At 38.2% G+C, this 19,725-nt stretch overlaps 1 protein-coding gene across 1 annotated transcript in view; it reads left to right on the plus strand.

Annotated features, from left to right (window-relative positions):
* LOC107711606 (mitogen-activated protein kinase kinase kinase 12-like) overlaps nt 1-16,646 on the plus strand; it is a 32,881-nt gene extending 16,235 nt beyond the window's left edge. Inside the window, exons 4-15 of the mRNA XM_016516608.1 lie at nt 2,328-2,519; nt 2,613-2,771; nt 3,705-3,863; nt 5,131-5,239; nt 5,841-5,950; nt 6,445-6,561; nt 8,268-8,387; nt 9,353-10,013; nt 13,667-13,734; nt 14,212-14,497; nt 14,787-14,928; nt 15,138-16,646. Of these exons, the coding sequence (XP_016372094.1) occupies nt 2,328-2,519; nt 2,613-2,771; nt 3,705-3,863; nt 5,131-5,239; nt 5,841-5,950; nt 6,445-6,561; nt 8,268-8,387; nt 9,353-10,013; nt 13,667-13,734; nt 14,212-14,497; nt 14,787-14,903 (2,098 nt within the window). The 3' untranslated portion in view covers nt 14,904-14,928; nt 15,138-16,646. The remainder of the gene's footprint in view (nt 1-2,327; nt 2,520-2,612; nt 2,772-3,704; nt 3,864-5,130; nt 5,240-5,840; nt 5,951-6,444; nt 6,562-8,267; nt 8,388-9,352; nt 10,014-13,666; nt 13,735-14,211; nt 14,498-14,786; nt 14,929-15,137) is intronic.
* Nucleotides 16,647-19,725: the final 3,079 nt, after the last annotated feature.

Consider the following 19,725-nt stretch of genomic DNA (forward strand, 5'->3'; position numbering starts at 1 on the left):
GTCCATAAATAACTCTGGAGAGGAGCATTTCTTATAAATATTTGCACTATATTATATATTCAGAATATTTTTATTTAACCTGTTTTGCATCTTAATTATTTAATGGATGTTTGTGTCATTAAAACAAGTTTTCATGACAGCCACCCATTTAAATGATCTTGATCAACAACAAATTGGAGCGGCATGGGTCTATTAGATCATTTAAAAGCGTCAAATCAATTTTTAGGTTATAACTGAATCTGTCTCTGCTGTAGGCTGATGGGAATTTATTTTAATGTGGGTCTTAACAGCCTGAGAGATGGCGTGATTACATGCTGTATAATCACATGCTATACATAATCCATAACCATTTGCATTACAAGTTTAGTTTTAAGTTGATTAACTGAAAGGCCAAAGTTTAAATACACAGCAGAGGTCTCTGTTAACCCTTAAATGCAACTTTAGTGAAATGGGACGTCATTCACTACCCTCTCTCTCCTTCATTTTTTAAAGTTAGTTTTAAAATTTTTCCTGTGCAACAATAATTAAACACCTGACAACTCAATAAGTGCAATTCACCTTTATTCCTCAAGGTGGCACTGTTTGATAGACAACGATGACATGAGGTTTCTCTCATAATTACCGCAGACATATACCCAAAGAATATCATCAGCAAAAACTGAACTGGCTTGAATGGCTTTACTGCAGAGCAATTACTGTACACAATTAAATATAAATGTCACTGTCATTTGATGCTGGATGTGGTGAATAAGCTGCCAGTGATCAAAATATTGAATATGAAGTCATTGAAAATGATAGTTTTGAGAATATGGCTGAGATCCTGAATATGAGGCAGATGCTGAATGTACTGTTGAAGTGCGCTCTGACGATGACAGCGATGGTAAAATCATCTGCTCAAACTGAACCCTTCCAAGTTTCAAAAGGTAACGAAATATGCCTTATTTTATTCTTTTGTAATTGTTATTAAAATATCAGGAGAGTTTTATGCTATTGCAGCAGTTGGATATATAGGTCAAGGTCGCTGTAATAATGATTGGTGAAACATCCATGCAATTAAGGGTTAAAGTTTTTAAAGCATTTTATACACATATTTTTTATACACAGTTAGATGAATTCTGCTTTCAGAATGTCAAAATGTGAAAACAAAAATCGAAATAGAATAGATATTTTATGTTCTGTAAAGAGCCAACCCTTCTCCATTCGGCAGATATTGTTGCTTCTGGTTTGTGCATTGTCATTCACAGAAAGTTTATAAAATATGTTGTTTCCCAAAAACTTGCATCTTTTTTGTCATGTGTATTTCCCTCATCTAAAAAGATAAAACACTTTTATAGACTGATATTTTTCTGATGTCTGAACTCTATTGCCAGGCGTTTAGGAAAATATATACAGATGTTTCAATATATTGTTAATTAATATATTCTATGAGAATTTCTATTTCAAATTTTTACTGCAAATGTCACGTCCGTAAATTGCTGGAATTGCTCTTTTATTATCTCACATAGAAAATAAAAACTCTTCTCATGTCACACATCCTTGATCTGCAATCAGGGTTTTTTTCTTATATAATATATATATATATAATATATTTCCGTAATAATAATAATAAAAAGACTTGTGATTTCTCACTCACAAATATGGAAGCAAAATGGCTAAACATAACACATTAACCTTAAACAGAGGTATTACCTTTGCAAGCGCAGACTTTTTTTTTTTTTTTAGTTTGTTCAGTCTTTATTTCTTAATTTATTTATTTAGCATCAAACAAATGATATAATTTTTATTCACTGTAATACGTCATGCATCACTAAAATATGGCATGAAGAAAGTTGAAAGAGAAAAATAGGATTAGATGAAAGATGGTTGCACAACCGTCCAGTAGGTGGCGATATACACAGGATGCAAATCACCATTAAACAGAAGAAGATGAATGAAGAAATATTGCTGCCTTCAAGTGCACCTGGGAAACTCATATCTCTATGTCAAGCATTTGTTACATGTCTCCCATTGAATTCGAATACATAACACGGAAGTAGGGTGTCTAATCGAGCTCCTGCAGAGTTCAGCACATCTGCCTGAAAGTGTCTAGTGATCCTAAAGACCTTGACCCTCGAGGAGCAGGGTTGGTCACCCCTGGCCTAACGAAAACAGAAGAATTATATTGTGACAGGGCTCTACACTTACTTTTCTTTTTGGAGCACCTTCTGATCGACAACAGAAATGAACTTTCCCATTACATGGCAATATTTAACTCCTTAAATTGATTTCCAGGGGCATGCATTCATTCATTCATTTACTTATTTATTTTTTTATTTATTGTGTTTCAGGGGCGTGTGCACGCAGGCTCCGTGTTACTGCCTCATCATGGAGTACTGCGCGCAGGGCCAGCTCTACGAGGTGCTGAGGGCCGGCAGGAAGATCACGCCGTCCCTGCTGGTGGACTGGGCCATGGGCATCGCAGGCGGCATGAACTACCTCCACCTGCACAAGATCATCCACAGAGATCTCAAATCACCCAAGTATGGTGCTGCTTTGTACCAATCCACACAACTGTGTCTGGAAGCATGAGCAAACTGAAAGTGTGCCTTACACCCGTGTCTTCTCTCTGTCAGTATGCTGATCACACACGACGACCTGGTGAAGATCTCAGACTTCGGCACGTCTAAGGAGCTCAGAGACAAGAGCACCAAGATGTCGTTTGCAGGCACTGTGGCCTGGATGGCGCCCGAGGTGATTCGGAACGAGCCCGTGTCTGAGAAAGTGGACATCTGGTACGATCATTCGTAATCATTGGGTCTGGGAGGAGTATTTAATGCAGTTTCATAAAAAGGTTCATAGGGTGCATATTCATACTCCAGTGTACTAATATGCACCTTTTAGGAGTAGATAAGGTACATAGTCTTCCTTTTGAGGGTGCTGCCCCAGTGACGAGCTGTTTTACACTGAAAAAACTAACAAAATCTGTGAACTTTAGTGTGGAAAAATACAGTTTTACAGACTGAACAAAAACAAAACAAACAAACAAAACGTATATATTTCATCAACTGAAATATTGTTAATATACCAAATTACAAAAAATTATTTTTGGTAACACTTTATTTTAAGGTGTCCTTGTTACACATGTTACATGTACTTACTATTATAATAACAATTAATTACATGCAAGTAACCCTAAGCCAAACCCTAACCATATAGTAAGTACATGTAGTTAATTACTATTACTCTATAATTACACTGTAACAAGGACACCTTAAAATAAAGTGTAACCTTATTTTTTTGCCTTTATAATACTTTAACAATTGCTTGAAATGTCTCATTAAATCTAATAGAGTTTGGAAACTGACCGTTAACCAATGAACAGGTTTTTACTGTAGCATTTTCTCAGTGTTTTACCATTAAAATGACAATCCGTTTTTACAGTGTACCTCTAAAGGAACATTTTTTACGTTTTCGGACAGTGTTGGCCACAAGATCTCATTCATATCGTATGTCTTATCAGTATGTGCTGGTCTGTAAGGGAAGTTTTGAGGGAGGCTGATATGTAAATGAACGGTGGTCGTAGACGTTCATGAGCAGAAGAACTATAATCTATCTATAATGAGCCTAATTCACAACGAACGGAGCTGTGAAAGAAAAGAAATTGCACGCACTGAAGTCCAGGAGATGAGTGCAGCTGTCGGTGATGTGATGTGTGGCGTCCGCAGGTCGTTCGGTGTGGTGCTGTGGGAGATGCTGACCGGTGAGATCCCGTATAAAGACGTGGACTCCTCCGCTATCATATGGGGCGTGGGAAACAACAGCCTGCAGCTTCCTCTTCCTGAAAGCTGCCCTGATGGCTTCAAAATCCTGCTCAGACAGTGCTGGTGAGAAACCAAGCAAGAAAGCGTGTTTTCAGAATTTTAGCTGTATTGCAGATCATATAATTTGAATGTCATGAAAAGCCACTTAAGTGAATTTACAGAGAGATGTACTGTCGTGACTGTGTTTCTTAACACACTTAAGTAGACTTTTAAAAAGTGCAGTTTGTAATAATGTCAGATTAAACGTTTTAGCTTAAAGTTCATTTTAAATCATTCTGTTTTAATAATCTTTTGTCGTGTACACTCATTTTGATGTGTTGACTAACATACTGAAGCACATGTAAAGTAGTGGATTCTAGCTGTAATTGTAGTGTGTTATTTAATATTACATTCAAAGTTTATATATTGAAAATGTACTGAATTGCAACTTCCTCACTAGTCGCTGGGGTATATTTGTAGCAATAGCCAACAATACATTGCTTGGGTCAAAATTATAGATTTTTCTTTTATGCCAAAAATCATTAGGATATTAAGTAAAGATCATGCTCCATGAAGATATTTTGTAAATTTCCTACCGTAAATATATCAAAACTTAATTTTTGATTAGTAATATGCATTGCTAAGAACTTCATTTGAACAACTTTAAAGATGATTTTCTCAATATTTAGATTTTTTTGCACCCTCAGATTCCAGATTTTCAAATAGTTGTATCTCGGCCAAATATTGTCCGATCCTAACAAACCATACATCAATGGAAAGCTTATTTATTCAGAAATCTCAATTTCAAAAATTGACACTTAAGACTGGTTTTGTGGTCCAGGGTCACATATTTAAAAAACATGACATACACTTTTCAATTTAAATGACATTAAAGTTTATTTTAGTTTTCAATAAATGATTGTCAGTACATTCGGCAGCAACACTATAACCATATTTTACAGACAATAGCAGTAATTATGAAATTATATATAAAGATGTACTGAAGTCCTATTTAAGTGGGTCAAAAACACTCTAAAGTTCAGCCAAATGCATTTAATATAAATCTACAGTACAATACATTTAATGGCATTTTAGATTCAATTCGGTGTCTGAAAACATTACATTCAGTTGACACTTAAGGTGTATTCTTTCCTTAATGAGCTCTTTTTAAAAGTATGCTGAAGTGAAAAAAAAAAACTTTTTTCAGAAAAGAAAGAAAGGACGAGAAAATCACATGGAAATAGAATATCTCTCTGCAAAATGACAAGGAGAAGATGCAATAAGCAGAGATTATTTAACTGACTGGTAATAACTTCTAGGTGACTCTTGTAATGCTAACGTGTGTGTGTAGGAACTGCAAACCCAGGAACAGGCCGTCGTTCAGGCAGATTCTGCTGCATCTGGACATCGCGTCTGCAGACGTGCTCTCCACCCCGCAGGAGACCTACTTCAAATCTCAGGTGAGACGCTCATTCAACTCTGAACGTCATGTGTGGCGAAACGTAAAGTATGTACTTTTGTTTGCCTAGAAATGCAACAAGACAAAATATGTTCAAAATCTAGTTTAAAACACCTGTGAAGTTCCCAGAAATGCACTTTAAAGACCATTTTCAAGGAACGTTTAATGACTCTAAGTTAAAGGTAATAGTAGAGGTAAGGAGTTCGCAGCTTAATCGTTATTTTCAAAAGGGTTTTTAAAAGTATTTTTCAGGGTAGAAAGTATTTTTTAGGAATATCATGAATTACTAATTCAAGTTTTTGGGTGTCACAACATGTCATTTAACAATCTGAACTAAACGTGTCTTGTCATGCAATTTAAAAAAAAAACACTTTTTGACTTCCTGCTTTAAAAACATTTAAAAACAATAAAACATTTTACATCAGAAATGAAAAACATGCTCATCATATTCAAGCCACTGAGTTGCATTTTTGAAGAAATCAATAGAAAGGACAAAAGTGAGTGCCACATCTCTGGCCATTTCAACAGTGTTGTTAAAGCCAAAGATAATGACTGCTGATGATTTGAGATCCAGCATTATGCATCTCTGTATGTGTGTGCAGGCCGAGTGGCGTGAGGAGGTCAAGCAACACTTTGAGAAGATCAAGTCAGAGGGCACGTGTCTTCACCGTCTGGATGAAGAGCTGATCAACCGGCGACGAGAGGAACTCAGGTCAGCAACAGACACATGCACAAAACGCTGTCCTGCCAAAACCATTAATAGAGCCCCGCTAACTCAACTCAAAAACTGCACTTTATTTTACAATATGTGCACTTACCTGTACTTACAGTGTACTTCTCTAAGAAAGCACTGGGTTAGGATTAGCGATTGCTTTAGGGTTAGTTGCATGTAATCATGCATAATTTACTGTTATTACTATAGCAAGTACATGGAACATGTAACAAGGACACTATTAAATGAAAGTGTTGAAAATTAATGTATTGCAATTAATCACAGAAACCTTTTTTTTTTTTGACTGACACATTCAGTCTCCTGTAGAACTCCACCAAAATAGCATGTTTGATGAGGTTATACGTTGTGTATTTATTTACACAGTAACTGTGTTGTGAGAAAGAGAGAAGAAATAAAGCAGTGGACATTTGCAACGTGTCCTTGTGTCCTTTAAAGGGTTGTTACTGAGCATGACATCTGACTCCTTTTAACAGGCATGCTCTTGACATCAGAGATCACTACGAGAGAAAGCTAGAGAGAGCCAACAATCTGTACATGGAGCTCAACGCCGTGATGCTGCAGCTGGAGCTCAAAGAGAAAGAGCTGCTCAGGTAAAACACACATACAGTATATACACCTATAACATACACATAAAACACTGGTTAAACCAAACAAGATATATCTAATAATAAAGATATTATGCTGTAAAAAACTGAGTTTTTAATATAATAATTTTATTTTAGAGTACAACTATAAAAAAAAGAGAGAATATTGTCATCATTCACGCACACTCATGTTTTTCCAAACCGGTATGTGTCGGGAAAAATAGCAATGAGATATTTTAATTATTTATTAAGAAACTAGTGTTTTCTGGGTCAGTGTCGGCTGCGTAGATGAAGTAGACGATGCTGACTCGCCATCTCCGCAATGCACCTTTCACACGGTCGGATTACATAAAGAGAGATATTTCGTTTCGATTGAATTGCTTCGTTTTAAAGTAGACATTTCGAGCTTTATATATTTCTCATGTTTATGAGGCAAGTAGCCCATACACTGACTTTCCGTTCATTTTTGTGACGTGCTGCACAGTTAACGGAGACCGAGACGGCAGAAAGCGCATCCTGTTTGTTTTCTTTATTTTACTAAAGCACAATGATTTGTTGTCATTGTGAGTGCACACAAATAAAAGTAGACTTTACAGTTTCGCATGATGTATTACTCTTATCTGTATGAGCAAAAATGACAGCTGATTAAGTTGATTCCACTGTTAGGGAAAAAAATATAAGTGATTGCGCTGGCGCCTCTGTGCATTAAGCTCACTTTAGCTTCCACTCTCCGCACAAACACTTGGATATGCACCTGACAGCGCACATTTATCTAGGTTAAATGTTTAAAACTAATAATGTGATATGCTTGAAGTGTGGTAAAAATCCGGTAAACTCACTGTCGGCCGCTGGCCGCTTGGTCGTCACTTTAAAAAACAAAAACTTGTGTTTAACTAACAAAAAATGCTCCAAACTTTTTTTCTAAATTACCTTAATAAAGAAATTAAAATAAATATAACCACTTTGCCATTAAAAACAGAACTGAACTAATGGCTGCATCAGTAGGCTGTGTAAAGGGGAGGAGAAAAAAAAACAGTCATGGGCTCCAGTCGGACTCGGGCTGAGAATTCTGATAAGCTGTCGGACAAGGGCCCTAAGTTCTAGTATCGATATTGCCACATACAGTGCATTGAGAACGTACAGATGCTGCCTTTAAAAAGGTGCTTTTTCATGCTTTCTGTCAAAAACAGAGATATGCTTATTGGAAATTAGATACATTTGTTGTGTGTCGCTCAATATCCACTAGATGGCGCTTTGAAATAGTATTTTGTAGCTCAGCACACAGTTGCCAGGCCAGATCACATTGCTCTTGGCCACTTCAGAGAGAGAGAGAGAGAAATAAGACTGCAATTGTGAGAATATTCCACCTCAAAAAAAGAGATTGACTTATCACATTGAAAAGACTGGCCCCCCTTCACAAAAAACAGTGAAGAAACATACTGTATTTACCGTAGCAATGAAGTCTTGTGTATTATCAGAATAAACCGGCTATAAACAGTCATGAATCACCACAGAGAAAAAGAAATCGAGAAAGAGCTCTTAATCTGTCAGTCCTTTCCATGTTCAGGCCAGGTGAGCTCTCCCATGTTTAGGCCCTATTTTGTGCCCTATTCATGGAAAGGGCTCCTCACTTTGAGATTATTAAAATTCGGCTTCTGATATCTTCATTTATAACACCATGAAGTGCTAATGCTGCTTTGTTCTTGATTAAGGAGGGAACAGTGTCTGGATAAGAAACATCCTGGTCTCTTCAAACATCACCCCTCAACCACAGTGGACAAACTCATCAAGAAGAGAAGCGTTCCCCAGAAACTGCCTTCTCACGGCAAGAGGTAAGAACAGACGTTCTTCACACTGGCTCTCAATTATTAATAATTACATAACAGCATGAGGTTAGTCATCGAGACCCAGTATACAAAATCACCTTATCCATGTCCATATCAGTCATTTGAAGAATGTGTACAATATGTCCATTTATCAAAGTTTTATATGTCTTATACACAATGTTTCTCAATGTCTTCTATGTGAACGTATGTATATGTATAAAACACTCTGCACAGCAACAGTATGCATGAATGCAGCAGTTCAAATTCAAACAAGCATGTGAGTAGTTCCAGTTTCACTGTAAGTTCTCAAAAAAACATCCAAGGTATATAGAATATGTACACGATTAAATGTTTAGAAAAGTATCTTTGACATTTCCACAAACATGGACACGGCTGAAAATCCTAAATGCATGCATTCCCAAAGCAACATAATTCTGGGAAGAAAGGATGAGACTTGCTCCATTTTGCACATATTACTGCAACAGCACAAAAGTACAAAAGAAACGTTTGTCAAGAGAAAGTTCTTGGACATTCATTGACATGTAATCTACTAGCAAGTACACTGTTTACTACATAGCAGCTGATTGACCTCTGCTGTATCAGCAGCCAATGATCTTGCTAGCTCAAGATTTAAATAGTTTGGTTTAGTGTGCTGTGGTGTTCAGAGTTCCTCTAAAACCCTCCACCTCCCCCAGCACCACCTGTCTAGATCAGTTATGTGGAACAGCTATATCATGTATGTCTATTTCTGCAGCAGCATTAAGTCTTACTTTCTCACAGCTTGTGTAAGTTTTGGAAGCAGCAAGTGTGCGTAGCAGATATAGTCTGCCAAGACCAAATACATTATCATAATTTCCATTATTATGCTGAATGCAATTAAGAGAGTTGTCATGATTAAACTAAAATAAAACAAAACTGTGATTTTTTTCTTTAGTTTTTGATATATGTAATGTAACGTATGCCATATCCAGACCTGACCTCCTGAGATCAGAGATCATTCTCCCCAAGATGGACGCTGGTGTGCTGCAGGTGACTGTCCCGCCATGTGCAAACCGAGGGCCTACCTCACCTAGCCGCGCCCGCAGGGTGAAAACTCGTCACCGGAGGAGCGGCAAGGGAAGCAGCGGGGATCTGTCAGGGCCTAAGCACCCTTCTGCCCCTGCTAGCCAAAAAAGAGAGCCCCCGCTGCCCAACACAACGACACCCGCGCCGCCCCTCACTGAAACTGCTTCAGGGGCCGCGATGAGGGAGGGCCAGCTGGAGCCGCCCCCGCTGAAGCTGTCCTCGTCCAGCCCAGATCTGCTCTGCTCCACCCGCCGCGCTGAAGAAGGAGTCAGTGGAGCTGCCACGACCGAAGCCCTGGGCAGAGAGCCCGGCGGTGGAGCTGAAGCGGGGGCCGGTCTGGACGAGACTCCGCCCAGAAGTGACACAGCGAGTGAAGACGCCGCTTCACTGCCCTTCTCCAGCAGCCCTGATTCACCCTGCTGTGGCCGAAGTGGAGCGGTGGGCCGAACTCATGTAGGAGAGGAGAGAGAAGAGGGAAGCGGGGCAGTGCGATTACCCAGAGGATCCAGCGGCAGTCATCTGACTCCATCAGCCATACTGTATCGAGCTGCGATCACACGCAAACAGGTGCGCATCTCTCTATGCCCGAGTTTTCATTTTCATCGTCAGGGTTTTCGGAGATACAGATTTCTGTGTATGCACATTAATCCACACTGAACCGACTGATTATATTCTTATTAAAACAAAGGTGACTTGACTTGGTAAGGAAAGGTGCATATCTTAGATCTTTGCACTGGACTGGTCGCCATTCCTTTTTAGGGCTGTCAAAATGGCTGAAAAACTAAATTCGAATTTTGTACTTAAATATTGTCAAAATTTGAATTATATTCAAATTTAAAATGCATAATTTCAGTTAGGGTGAAGAAAAGCTTTTGGCTTCTCTCCTGAGGCCACAAGAGGGCGCATCGAGCAAAATATTACTAATGCACGTTTATTCAAAGCATAAGAAAACATGACTATCTGTGAAAAAAAGTGCATAATGTTTAAATTATGGACGGGGGAGTTGAATCAAGTGAAATGATATACCCTCACTCCCTTTAGCGTCACTTCAAAGCGTCATCAGCTGCGCTAAAGGGATCTGCCCTTATGTTGTTAAAGTTTGTTATTCAGTTAGGGTAAAGAAAAGCTTTTGGCTTTTCTCCTGAGGCCACAAGAGGGCGCATCGAGCAAAATATTACTAATGCACGTTTATTCAAAGCATAAGAAAACATGACTATCTGTGAAAAAAAGTTAATAATGTTTAAATTATTGTTTATAAACCAATTATAATTAAAGTTACTTAAACAACTATAAACAAAACAGCATCATGTATGTATGCATAGTTTAATACAAAGGGCCGAAAGCCAGTCACACGGAGTACATTTTTCATTTAAAAACACGAGTTGCAGTGGGATGGGGAAAAACCTGCCATAAAGTCTCGACATATGTATTTTCAAAGTTGAACTTGCATTCATTTTACATGGCTTTCTAAACATGCGTGAAACATTGCATTAATTTTACATGGCTTTCTTTTGTGTGAGACGCGAGTGCAACGGTGATAGATGTCCAGAAATATGCGCGAAATATGCGTTCTGTGTGAACAGCTTGGTTTCAGTTTTGACGCAAACAAGGGGTGCTTCTCAGTTCTTATTTGTGCATCCTCGTTTCCTTTCCTCGCGTCTTAGCTCCACCCCTTCAGGATGCGAGGGAAGGACGCAAGGAAAAGACGCGAGGACGGAGGAGTTGAATCAAGTGAAATGATATACCCTCACTCCCTTTAGCGTCACTTCAAAGCGTCATCAGCTGCGCTAAAGGGATCTGCCCTTATGTTGTTAAAGTTTGTTATTTAAGACATTCATAATAAATATTAATAAAGCAAGATGCCCTGTTTGAAATATATGACATGCCTTTATGTGTGGGGTTTTTATTTTAAATTCGATGAATATTCTAAATTTGAACAAAAATTTATAGCCTTAATCCTTTTACGTTTTTCACCATTTTTCCTCACCTTTCCTATCACTTCTCATTTAACATGAGCTCATTAGGCATACATGAATTTTAAAAAGTTTCATTAAGAGTTTCAGTTAGCATTTTACACAAGACGGTGCTGTCACTGCTTAACATGCCATGCCAAATACACGTTTGTATTTGTTATATTTAATTTAGAATACTATTTATGAAAGTGGTTATTGTGAAGATAGAATGAGTTGAAGTGACTGATTCAAACTAGATAAATGGCCTCGGATTGTATCTCCTGTCACCTCACATGCAAATTAACCAAAAGGGAATTTGAGTAAAAAAAAATGTAAAGTCCTTATTTCAGAACTTTGGGCCACAGACATCCTCTAACAATACACTTCTGCTTTGTGATGATCGCTATAAGGAATTATCTAAGCAGGGTTGCCAGGTATGCGTAACAAAACTTGCCCAGTGGCCATATCCCAAATATCAAAACTAAAAATATGCAATTCCCACACTACCAGTCAAAAGTTTTTGAACAGTAAGATTTTTAATGTTTTTTTAAAGAGTTCTCTTCTGCTTACCAAGCGATGAATATTCTAAATTTGAACAAAAATTTATAGCCTTAATCCTTTTACGTTTTTCACCATTTTTCCTCACCTTTCCTATCACTTCTCATTTAATATGAGCTCATTAGGCATACATGAATTTTAAAAAGTTTCATTAAGAGTTTCAGTTAGCATTTTACACAAGACAGTGCTGTCACTGCTTAACATGCCATGCCAAATACACGTTTGTATTTGTTATATTTAATTTAGAATACTATTTATGAAAGTGGTTATTGTGAAGATAGAATGAGTTGAAGTGACTGATTCAAAAAATATTATAACAGATGTGAAGGGCGAGGACAATTTATATGTGCATCAGGTTTTTCGATGAAAAACAGTTCCGCAGAGGATACAACTGTGTATCGTCGCTCAGAGCTCTTCAGGAAGCCTCCTCACTCCTCGATCCTCGCCTCCTCGCGGTGCAGTTAGGGAATTGAGATGTCTTACAAGATGGCTGAGCTCGATCGGTTTCCGGGTCATATGTTTACTATTTAAAATAACTGTTTTCTATGTGAATATATTGTAAACTGTAATTTATTTCTGTGATGCGCAGCTGTATTTTCAGCATCATTACTCCAGTCTTCAGTGTCACATGATCTTCAGAAATCAGTATAATATGCTGATCTGCTGCTCAAGAAACATTTATTATTATTATTTAAAACAGTTGAGCACATTTTTTCAGGATTCTTTGATGAAGAGAAAGATCCAAAGATTTGCATTTATCTTTTGTAATGCTGTTCTTCTGAACTTTCTATTCATCAAAGAAACCTGAAAAAATTCTACTCAGCTGTTTTCAACATAATAATAGTAATACATGTTTAATAAACTTTCATAAGTCAGCCGATTTTCCCGTTTATTTAATTTAACTTGAGTAAAACCCATCAGTTTACATGTTACCACATGACGCACATGTCACATGATCAAACATTTAGTAGTTTAAAGCAGTGGTTCTCAATTCCAGTCCTGGCGACCCCCGCTCTGCATATTTTTGCATATCTCTCTTATTCAACGCACCTGATTCAGATAACTAGCTCGTTAGAAGAGAGCTCCGTGCATGAACTGTGTTCCGATTGACATGATCCCTACACAGTGTTCACTGCTCCCTACTCCCTGAACACGGGAAATCCACTTAAGTTTACTTCCCTTCGGAACATTCATTCATGAAACTGTGCTATGCCACGGCCTGCAGCGTCTTCACACATAGACGAAACTTACTAGAGAAATGTGAAATGTGACTTAATATACCTCTGTAAATAAATAATTGTAATTGTCTTTGCCCTTTGAATGGAACATATACGCTTCCTTCGAAGTGGACTCATGGCAGAATATCCTGTGATGTCCACTTCACAGGGCACTTGCGGTCGAATAGAACAAACCTCTGAAGTGATGAGAAACATGAGCAGAGCGGTGGTTCGTGAGGACTGGAATTGAGAACCGCTGGTTTAAAGGAAGAGCCCATTATAGCTTACATGAGTGCATTTAGGACTTTCATTTAGAAATAATGCATTTATCAAACTGCAGGTTTGTCGCAAATAAAAACAAACGCAGCAAAAATCAAAATGGTAAAGATAGTTAAAATAGACAAATGAGAAATTCACGTGTGTTATTTTTGCAGTGCTGTTTTGGGCCTTAATCATTAAGCATGCTTGAACGAATTGTGTTGAATTCCACCAGCGACGTGGCGTTTCCTCAGAAGAAGAAGAGGGCGAGGTGGACAGTGAGGTGGACTTACCAAGGAGACGGTAAGAATACAGTTATTTATTCTTTCGGAACTAATTTTGGTGTGAACTAAAGTAGTTTGGATGTGCTTTATTTATGTAAAGCAGCACTTCTAAACATAATAAAATAAGGTCTTGTTTTCACCCACTGGGTGAGCATTGCATGCCTGGTTGATTATAAAAGTGCTCAGTTATGGCATCTTGCTAGGTCAGTGTCTCCCAGCCTAGTTCCTGGATCACAGTATTCAAAAAACAGGAGGCATAGCGTACCTGGATGACCGACTACTTGCACATTCGATGGACACTTTACTATCCCATGAAGCCAAGGGAGCCACTTTATTTTACAGTCCCGTTCCACATATACATACTGTGTTCTGATTGTAGTAGTGCAGTATTACGATAACTGGGTAATAAGCAGGAACAACCCGGTATTTTTGACAGTCCTAATTTGAATATATCCTTGTTTAATGGGTTGCATGTTCTCTAATGTCCATTTTGCAGACGGCCGACCAGTATAACCAAGTGCCAATCAGTATCCACTTTCAGCTCCGAGAACCTGTCCGTGTCCGAGGGAGAGGAGGGCCACACCACTGACCACTCCCACAGCGGCACGCCAGACGTGGTCAGCACCAACACCGACGAGCGGCTGGACGATCGCAGCGACGACCTCATCTCCCAGGGGTCTGAGATCCCTGTTGATATCACAGACCCTACTCTGTCCGAACGAGAGGCCGCTGCCCTCGAACAGGAGAGGGCCAACTTTGACCTGGAACAAAATATCCTGGAGGTACCAGTATTGAGAGAATCCTTACAACACATATCGCCCCGAGAAACACAAATTGTTGCAGGGTTTTACAGAGCTGGCTCCGGAGGTCCACTGCCCTGCAGAAGTTAGCTGGAGCAAACACACCTGAACAAGGTCTTCAAGCGATTTGCAGGCAGACTCTGTAGGACCTCCAGGACCAGACTTAAAGAAGCCTGCCTTCAATTTGACGATTTTGTTAACGACTGTGTTTGTTTAGGCAATATATAATATGTGTCCAAGAGTTTGATCACGCTCTTTGTCCTGTTCCCAGACTCGCGCGTTGTGTGAGGACTCGGACTGTGACAGTGCTGAACTCGACCAATCAGGGAGCGCAGAGCCGAGTCGTCCCCCGAGCGCAGGAGGCTGGGGCCAGGGTCCTCAAAACTGAAACGCACACACACACACACACACACACACCAGCACAGTTTCCACTGGGACCCCTGTCTTTATTATCACAGCCCGGCAGCTTACTGTTTCCATGGCTCTGCAAGATGGATTAATCACACCATTTAATGTGTTTATTTCCCCCTGTCCAGGAGGCACAGGACTTGTGTGGAGGAGGTGGGCCTGTTATAACCGCCTATGTGCCATCTTTAATTGGCGTGAGAGGGGACATGCTGCGCTGCACACACTTTCACTTTTAGTTGCACCAAAGCGAAACGAACACAGATTTTCGTGAAACACGTGTGCGCACACATCCGTTACACTACACCAAACGACTAGCCACCTTAAGAACAAATACCCGGTCACTGGTCATAACAACTTTGGGATCGTAAAAACTGCCTCGTGACCAGGACGTAGCCACGGAAAATATAGCAAGACAAGTTCAGCAGCGACCTGCTGCTAGAGTTGAGGATTACAGGAACTACACGAACAGATCAATGCAATTAAAAACTTCAGGGCATTCCCAATAAGCAGCAATGATGTTATCGATAGGTTTGTGCTGTTGTAGTGCAGACAGACTTCCTGGTGGGCCAGAATGGTGTCCGTTCATGTGTCCAAGGCTAGTGGTTAGCAGTCGATGTAAAGTCCGAGTCTAGATCGAATCTGTAGTGCTGGATGAAACTCCTGATCACAGGAATCTCCGTCCTCCAGCCTGGATAAAGTAGTTCTGCCAAAACTGCGCCCCAGTTATCTGTTCAGACGTGACGTAAATGAAGTGTGTTGCTCTCGGATTGGGACTGATTCACTACTATGTACAGATGCTTCCTTTCCAAAGCATTTACAAGGTGCATATACAAATGTGATTCTATTATGACTATAATGCCCTGAATTTCTGTAAATATATATTTAGTAGGCTAAATCTAAGAAAACAACTATTTGTTAACATAACGAAAACACAATAAAAACGGTCCAGTTCATACTATTCTCCTGTGCTTGTGCCATGCTACCATGGCAGCTCAGATCGGTCTGGAGATCAGCAGGTGTGTAAATGTACAGTTATATATATATACAGTATATAGAGTCAGGTTGGCTTTGCTAGTGCAGGACTGTAAAACCCTTGGATGCAAGTATACACAACACACAGACTGAACGGCACATATAAATGTACAGTACATGATTTATGAAACGGAGATATCTGTTCCAACTGTCTGCTCTCCTCTTACCTCTCAGATTATCTTTCAGTACTTTTTCTTTCATAGGGACATGCAATATGTACATTTCAACCTAATCTGAATAAAGCACTTTTATTTTCTGCACTGTAAAAATAAAGTAAAACAAATTAATGACAATAATTTAATGTATATGAATTTTAGCTTGCCAGATGTAGGTCTGAGAAGGGTAAAGTCCCGAAGAACAAAATGCATGGTATACATTTTTATGTATTTTAATTTTTAAATCGATTGTTTTTATACATCTTAAGAAATGTTTGCACCTTTTTTACCTTGAATGTGTAATGATGTTGTGTTGCTTGTAGGCACTTTACAGTAGGATGTTTATATACATGGACATGATCACTTTCTCATGTTGCACTGAAAATGTATTTATTATAACGATGATGGTTCAATAGTTGCAAATCTCCAGTTTCAAGCGTATGTACGTCAAGACGACCATTTAAAACCTTTTTGAAGATAATAACTTGAACCACTTTTTTTTTTCTTTTTTCTGATGATGTTAAAACTTTTCCTGGACCGAACAAGTCATGTTTTTTTTCAAAGTCATGGTCCAAATGCATAAATATTGGCAGCTCTATTCTGACTAAAACAAAATCAAAGGTCCTTAAATTGGTTACATTTACATAGAAAGCAATAATCTGACTATGAATAAGAAAATGGTATTTAAAAAATACATTTATGGTATATTTGGAAAAAGCATGAATTCATTGAGATGTATTTTAGTCACGTTATTAAGTCATGTAAACACCGTAATCCATCATCCTACAGCAAACTATTTGACGACACATTTTGTTTGTGAACTTGTAAAAATATATATATATATAATTATTAAATAACTGCTAAACTATAAAAATAGATGTGAATATATATTTCTTTTCAATATTGTGTGGAATTCAGTACTAATCTGGTTCTATGAACAAGAATATGAATCAAACATCTTTCATAAACATCTCAATTGTAATATTGTCTTGTCGGGAGAAAAAAGAAAACTGAGAAACAGACTATTGCCCTCCATATAAATGTAGGTAATGCCAGACGTGAAGCCCCCTAGTATAAAGAACTACAAGAGTTGCTTTAACACAGAAGTGCACATTTCAACTCTGAATGCTTTAATGACAAATGTCTTCTCTGATCATTAGCTATCGCTCGATATGCAGTATGACTTTTATGAGTCAGCTTAGAATGTAGAACCTGCCATTCATGACTAGCAGAATAAATAAAGCTCCTACCTTCACAAGTTTGGAAAATAATTTTCAGTCTGCATTTAAAGGACACACTAGCTACTGCCTCAGACATTTAGTTCAAACGAACAATACCAGTCATTTTTCTTCCTAGCAACTGGATTAACTCGGCCTTACTCCTTAATGTGGAAGGCAGAAGAAAAATTACTGCACTGTAGTCAGGGGTATAGAAAGGGGGTATGCAACACAAAATCATAAAACAAATTGGTCCCACTTTATATTAAGTGGCCTTAACTACTATGTACTTACATCAAAAAATAAGTACAATGTACTTACTGTGTTCATATTGTATTGCAAAACACATTTGCTGCTACTGAGGTGGGATACGGGTGAGGTTAGGGACAGGTTTGTTGGTATGGGTAGGTTTAAGGGTGGGTTTTGGCATTGTATTTCTGTATTTAAATTTACATTTTCCATTACCCCATACTTGCAAAGTTTGGTGCAAAAGTAAAATGAAAATTAAATTATATAATTTACAATTGCCATTTCCAACAGTAGTCTTAATATGTAAATTGCATGCAAATTTTAACGCTTTATAAGTTGCGAAATTAAAATGAAAATGTAGACTATAAATGGACATTACAAGCATTACAATAATGATATTTTATACCTAAAATAATAGACAACAATCAAAATTATACTGTTATTAATGTATTTGGTAATATTGTAAGGCAGTTTTATAATAATAATAATATATTGTCAAATACATTTCCGTTGTGAAATTTCCCAAGCGCTGATGGATCTGATCGCATTCCCCCTCGCATTGCGGTTGGTATACTCGGCCACACCCACCGCATAAAGCTCTGGCCTCTCCTCCCAAAGATCCAAAAACTGTTCCTCTTTCTGGTTTGTCCAGAAACCTGCCATTTTTAAAGTTATTTTCCTAAGCGCCCCCAGCACCTACTTGCAGTCTTGCCTCATTGTCATGGCAACGGTTGGTGGCCAGGTCAGATTACGTCAGAGTTTGTTGTCGTTTGTTGGAAAATCATATCACACTGCTCAGACATTCCACGACCCAACAAACGCCGATTAAACATGTTAAAACCAACTCCGACCAACGCCAACAAACTCCAACAGACTAGTCTGTCGGCGTTTGTCGGAACAACCTTCACACGCATTTGATTAACAGATAAACCGCAAGCTGTTTTTTTATTTTGTGGATATTTCAGCAAACAGTTTGGTCACATAGCTCCTCCTTCATTATGACCTTTTAATTATGAGAGGCAGAATGAGAGTCAGAACGAGTGCGAATAACATATAACATATAATAATTCATAATATTTGAAGCAGAAATATGTTGTTGGGCACATAATTCGTGCTGCTGCGACTTGTAAACGACCCCTTTAATGATAGCTATAGAGTATTCTAACAGATTATTCCTAAGTTATAGCATTGAATTAATATTGTGTAATGATGAATATTGTATCAATGAACATTGAATATTGTCCCATTGATAAAAACAGTGCAGATATGTCTCTATGAATAAAAGTGAAGTGGAAATAAAAATCAAGAATAGGCTGAACAGTATCATGATAATATGTCCTTAACATTTCCCATGCTCGTCTTTTATTTAGATCAAAAGGCAAGTAGGTGTGTGACACATGAATAAATATGTCTAATTGTGAATATTAGCCTATAGAAATGAAGTTTAAATATATGAATGTAAGCATGTAGCATACTCTGTTCACATGAAAAGAATCTAGAATCAGTGAACGTAACCTTAATACTGACAGAAATTTGCAGGGTTTGGGACAATTAAAGTCCCTTTGGTTGGAGAGTATGGCATGCCTTAAAATTGTATTAGTTTCATTACATACTAAATTTGTTGATGTTTTTCTGAGGCTTCTTTATTATGTTGGCTTGAGAAAGCCAACATATATTTAAACATTATAATAAATTTTTATCATGAGAGTAATTGATTCCACCAAGAGCTTTAATGCTTCACCAAACTCAGCACAGACCTTCAGACTTGTCTGACTCACTTTGGTATTTCTTTTCTAATTGGTCCAATTTATACTTTCCCAAAAAAATCCATTGACTTACGTTATTTGAGCAATGAAGGCTGTAATACTTAATTCTGTCCACTAGAGGGGGAAACAGAATAAGAAATGTTTTAGTCTAGGCTACTCTTTCTCTGTTTACATCAGTTTAAATGACAAATAAATGCATGAATTGCATTTGTACTGCCATGAATAGGATATAACTGTGTACAAGAACAAGCTTCACACTTCAAGCTGTACGACTACTTAAAGCTTTCTTTTAAGATATTGTTTATTCTTTATTCGTTTAAGATATTGTTATGTAACTGCCCTGTACAACCTGTTTGCACATTCTTCTCTTGTACATTCCTGCT

Source organism: Sinocyclocheilus rhinocerous, unplaced genomic scaffold (assembly GCF_001515625.1).
Source record: "Sinocyclocheilus rhinocerous isolate Xijiao unplaced genomic scaffold, SAMN03320098_v1.1 scaffold1229, whole genome shotgun sequence".
Classification (NCBI taxonomy): domain Eukaryota; kingdom Metazoa; phylum Chordata; class Actinopteri; order Cypriniformes; family Cyprinidae; genus Sinocyclocheilus; species Sinocyclocheilus rhinocerous.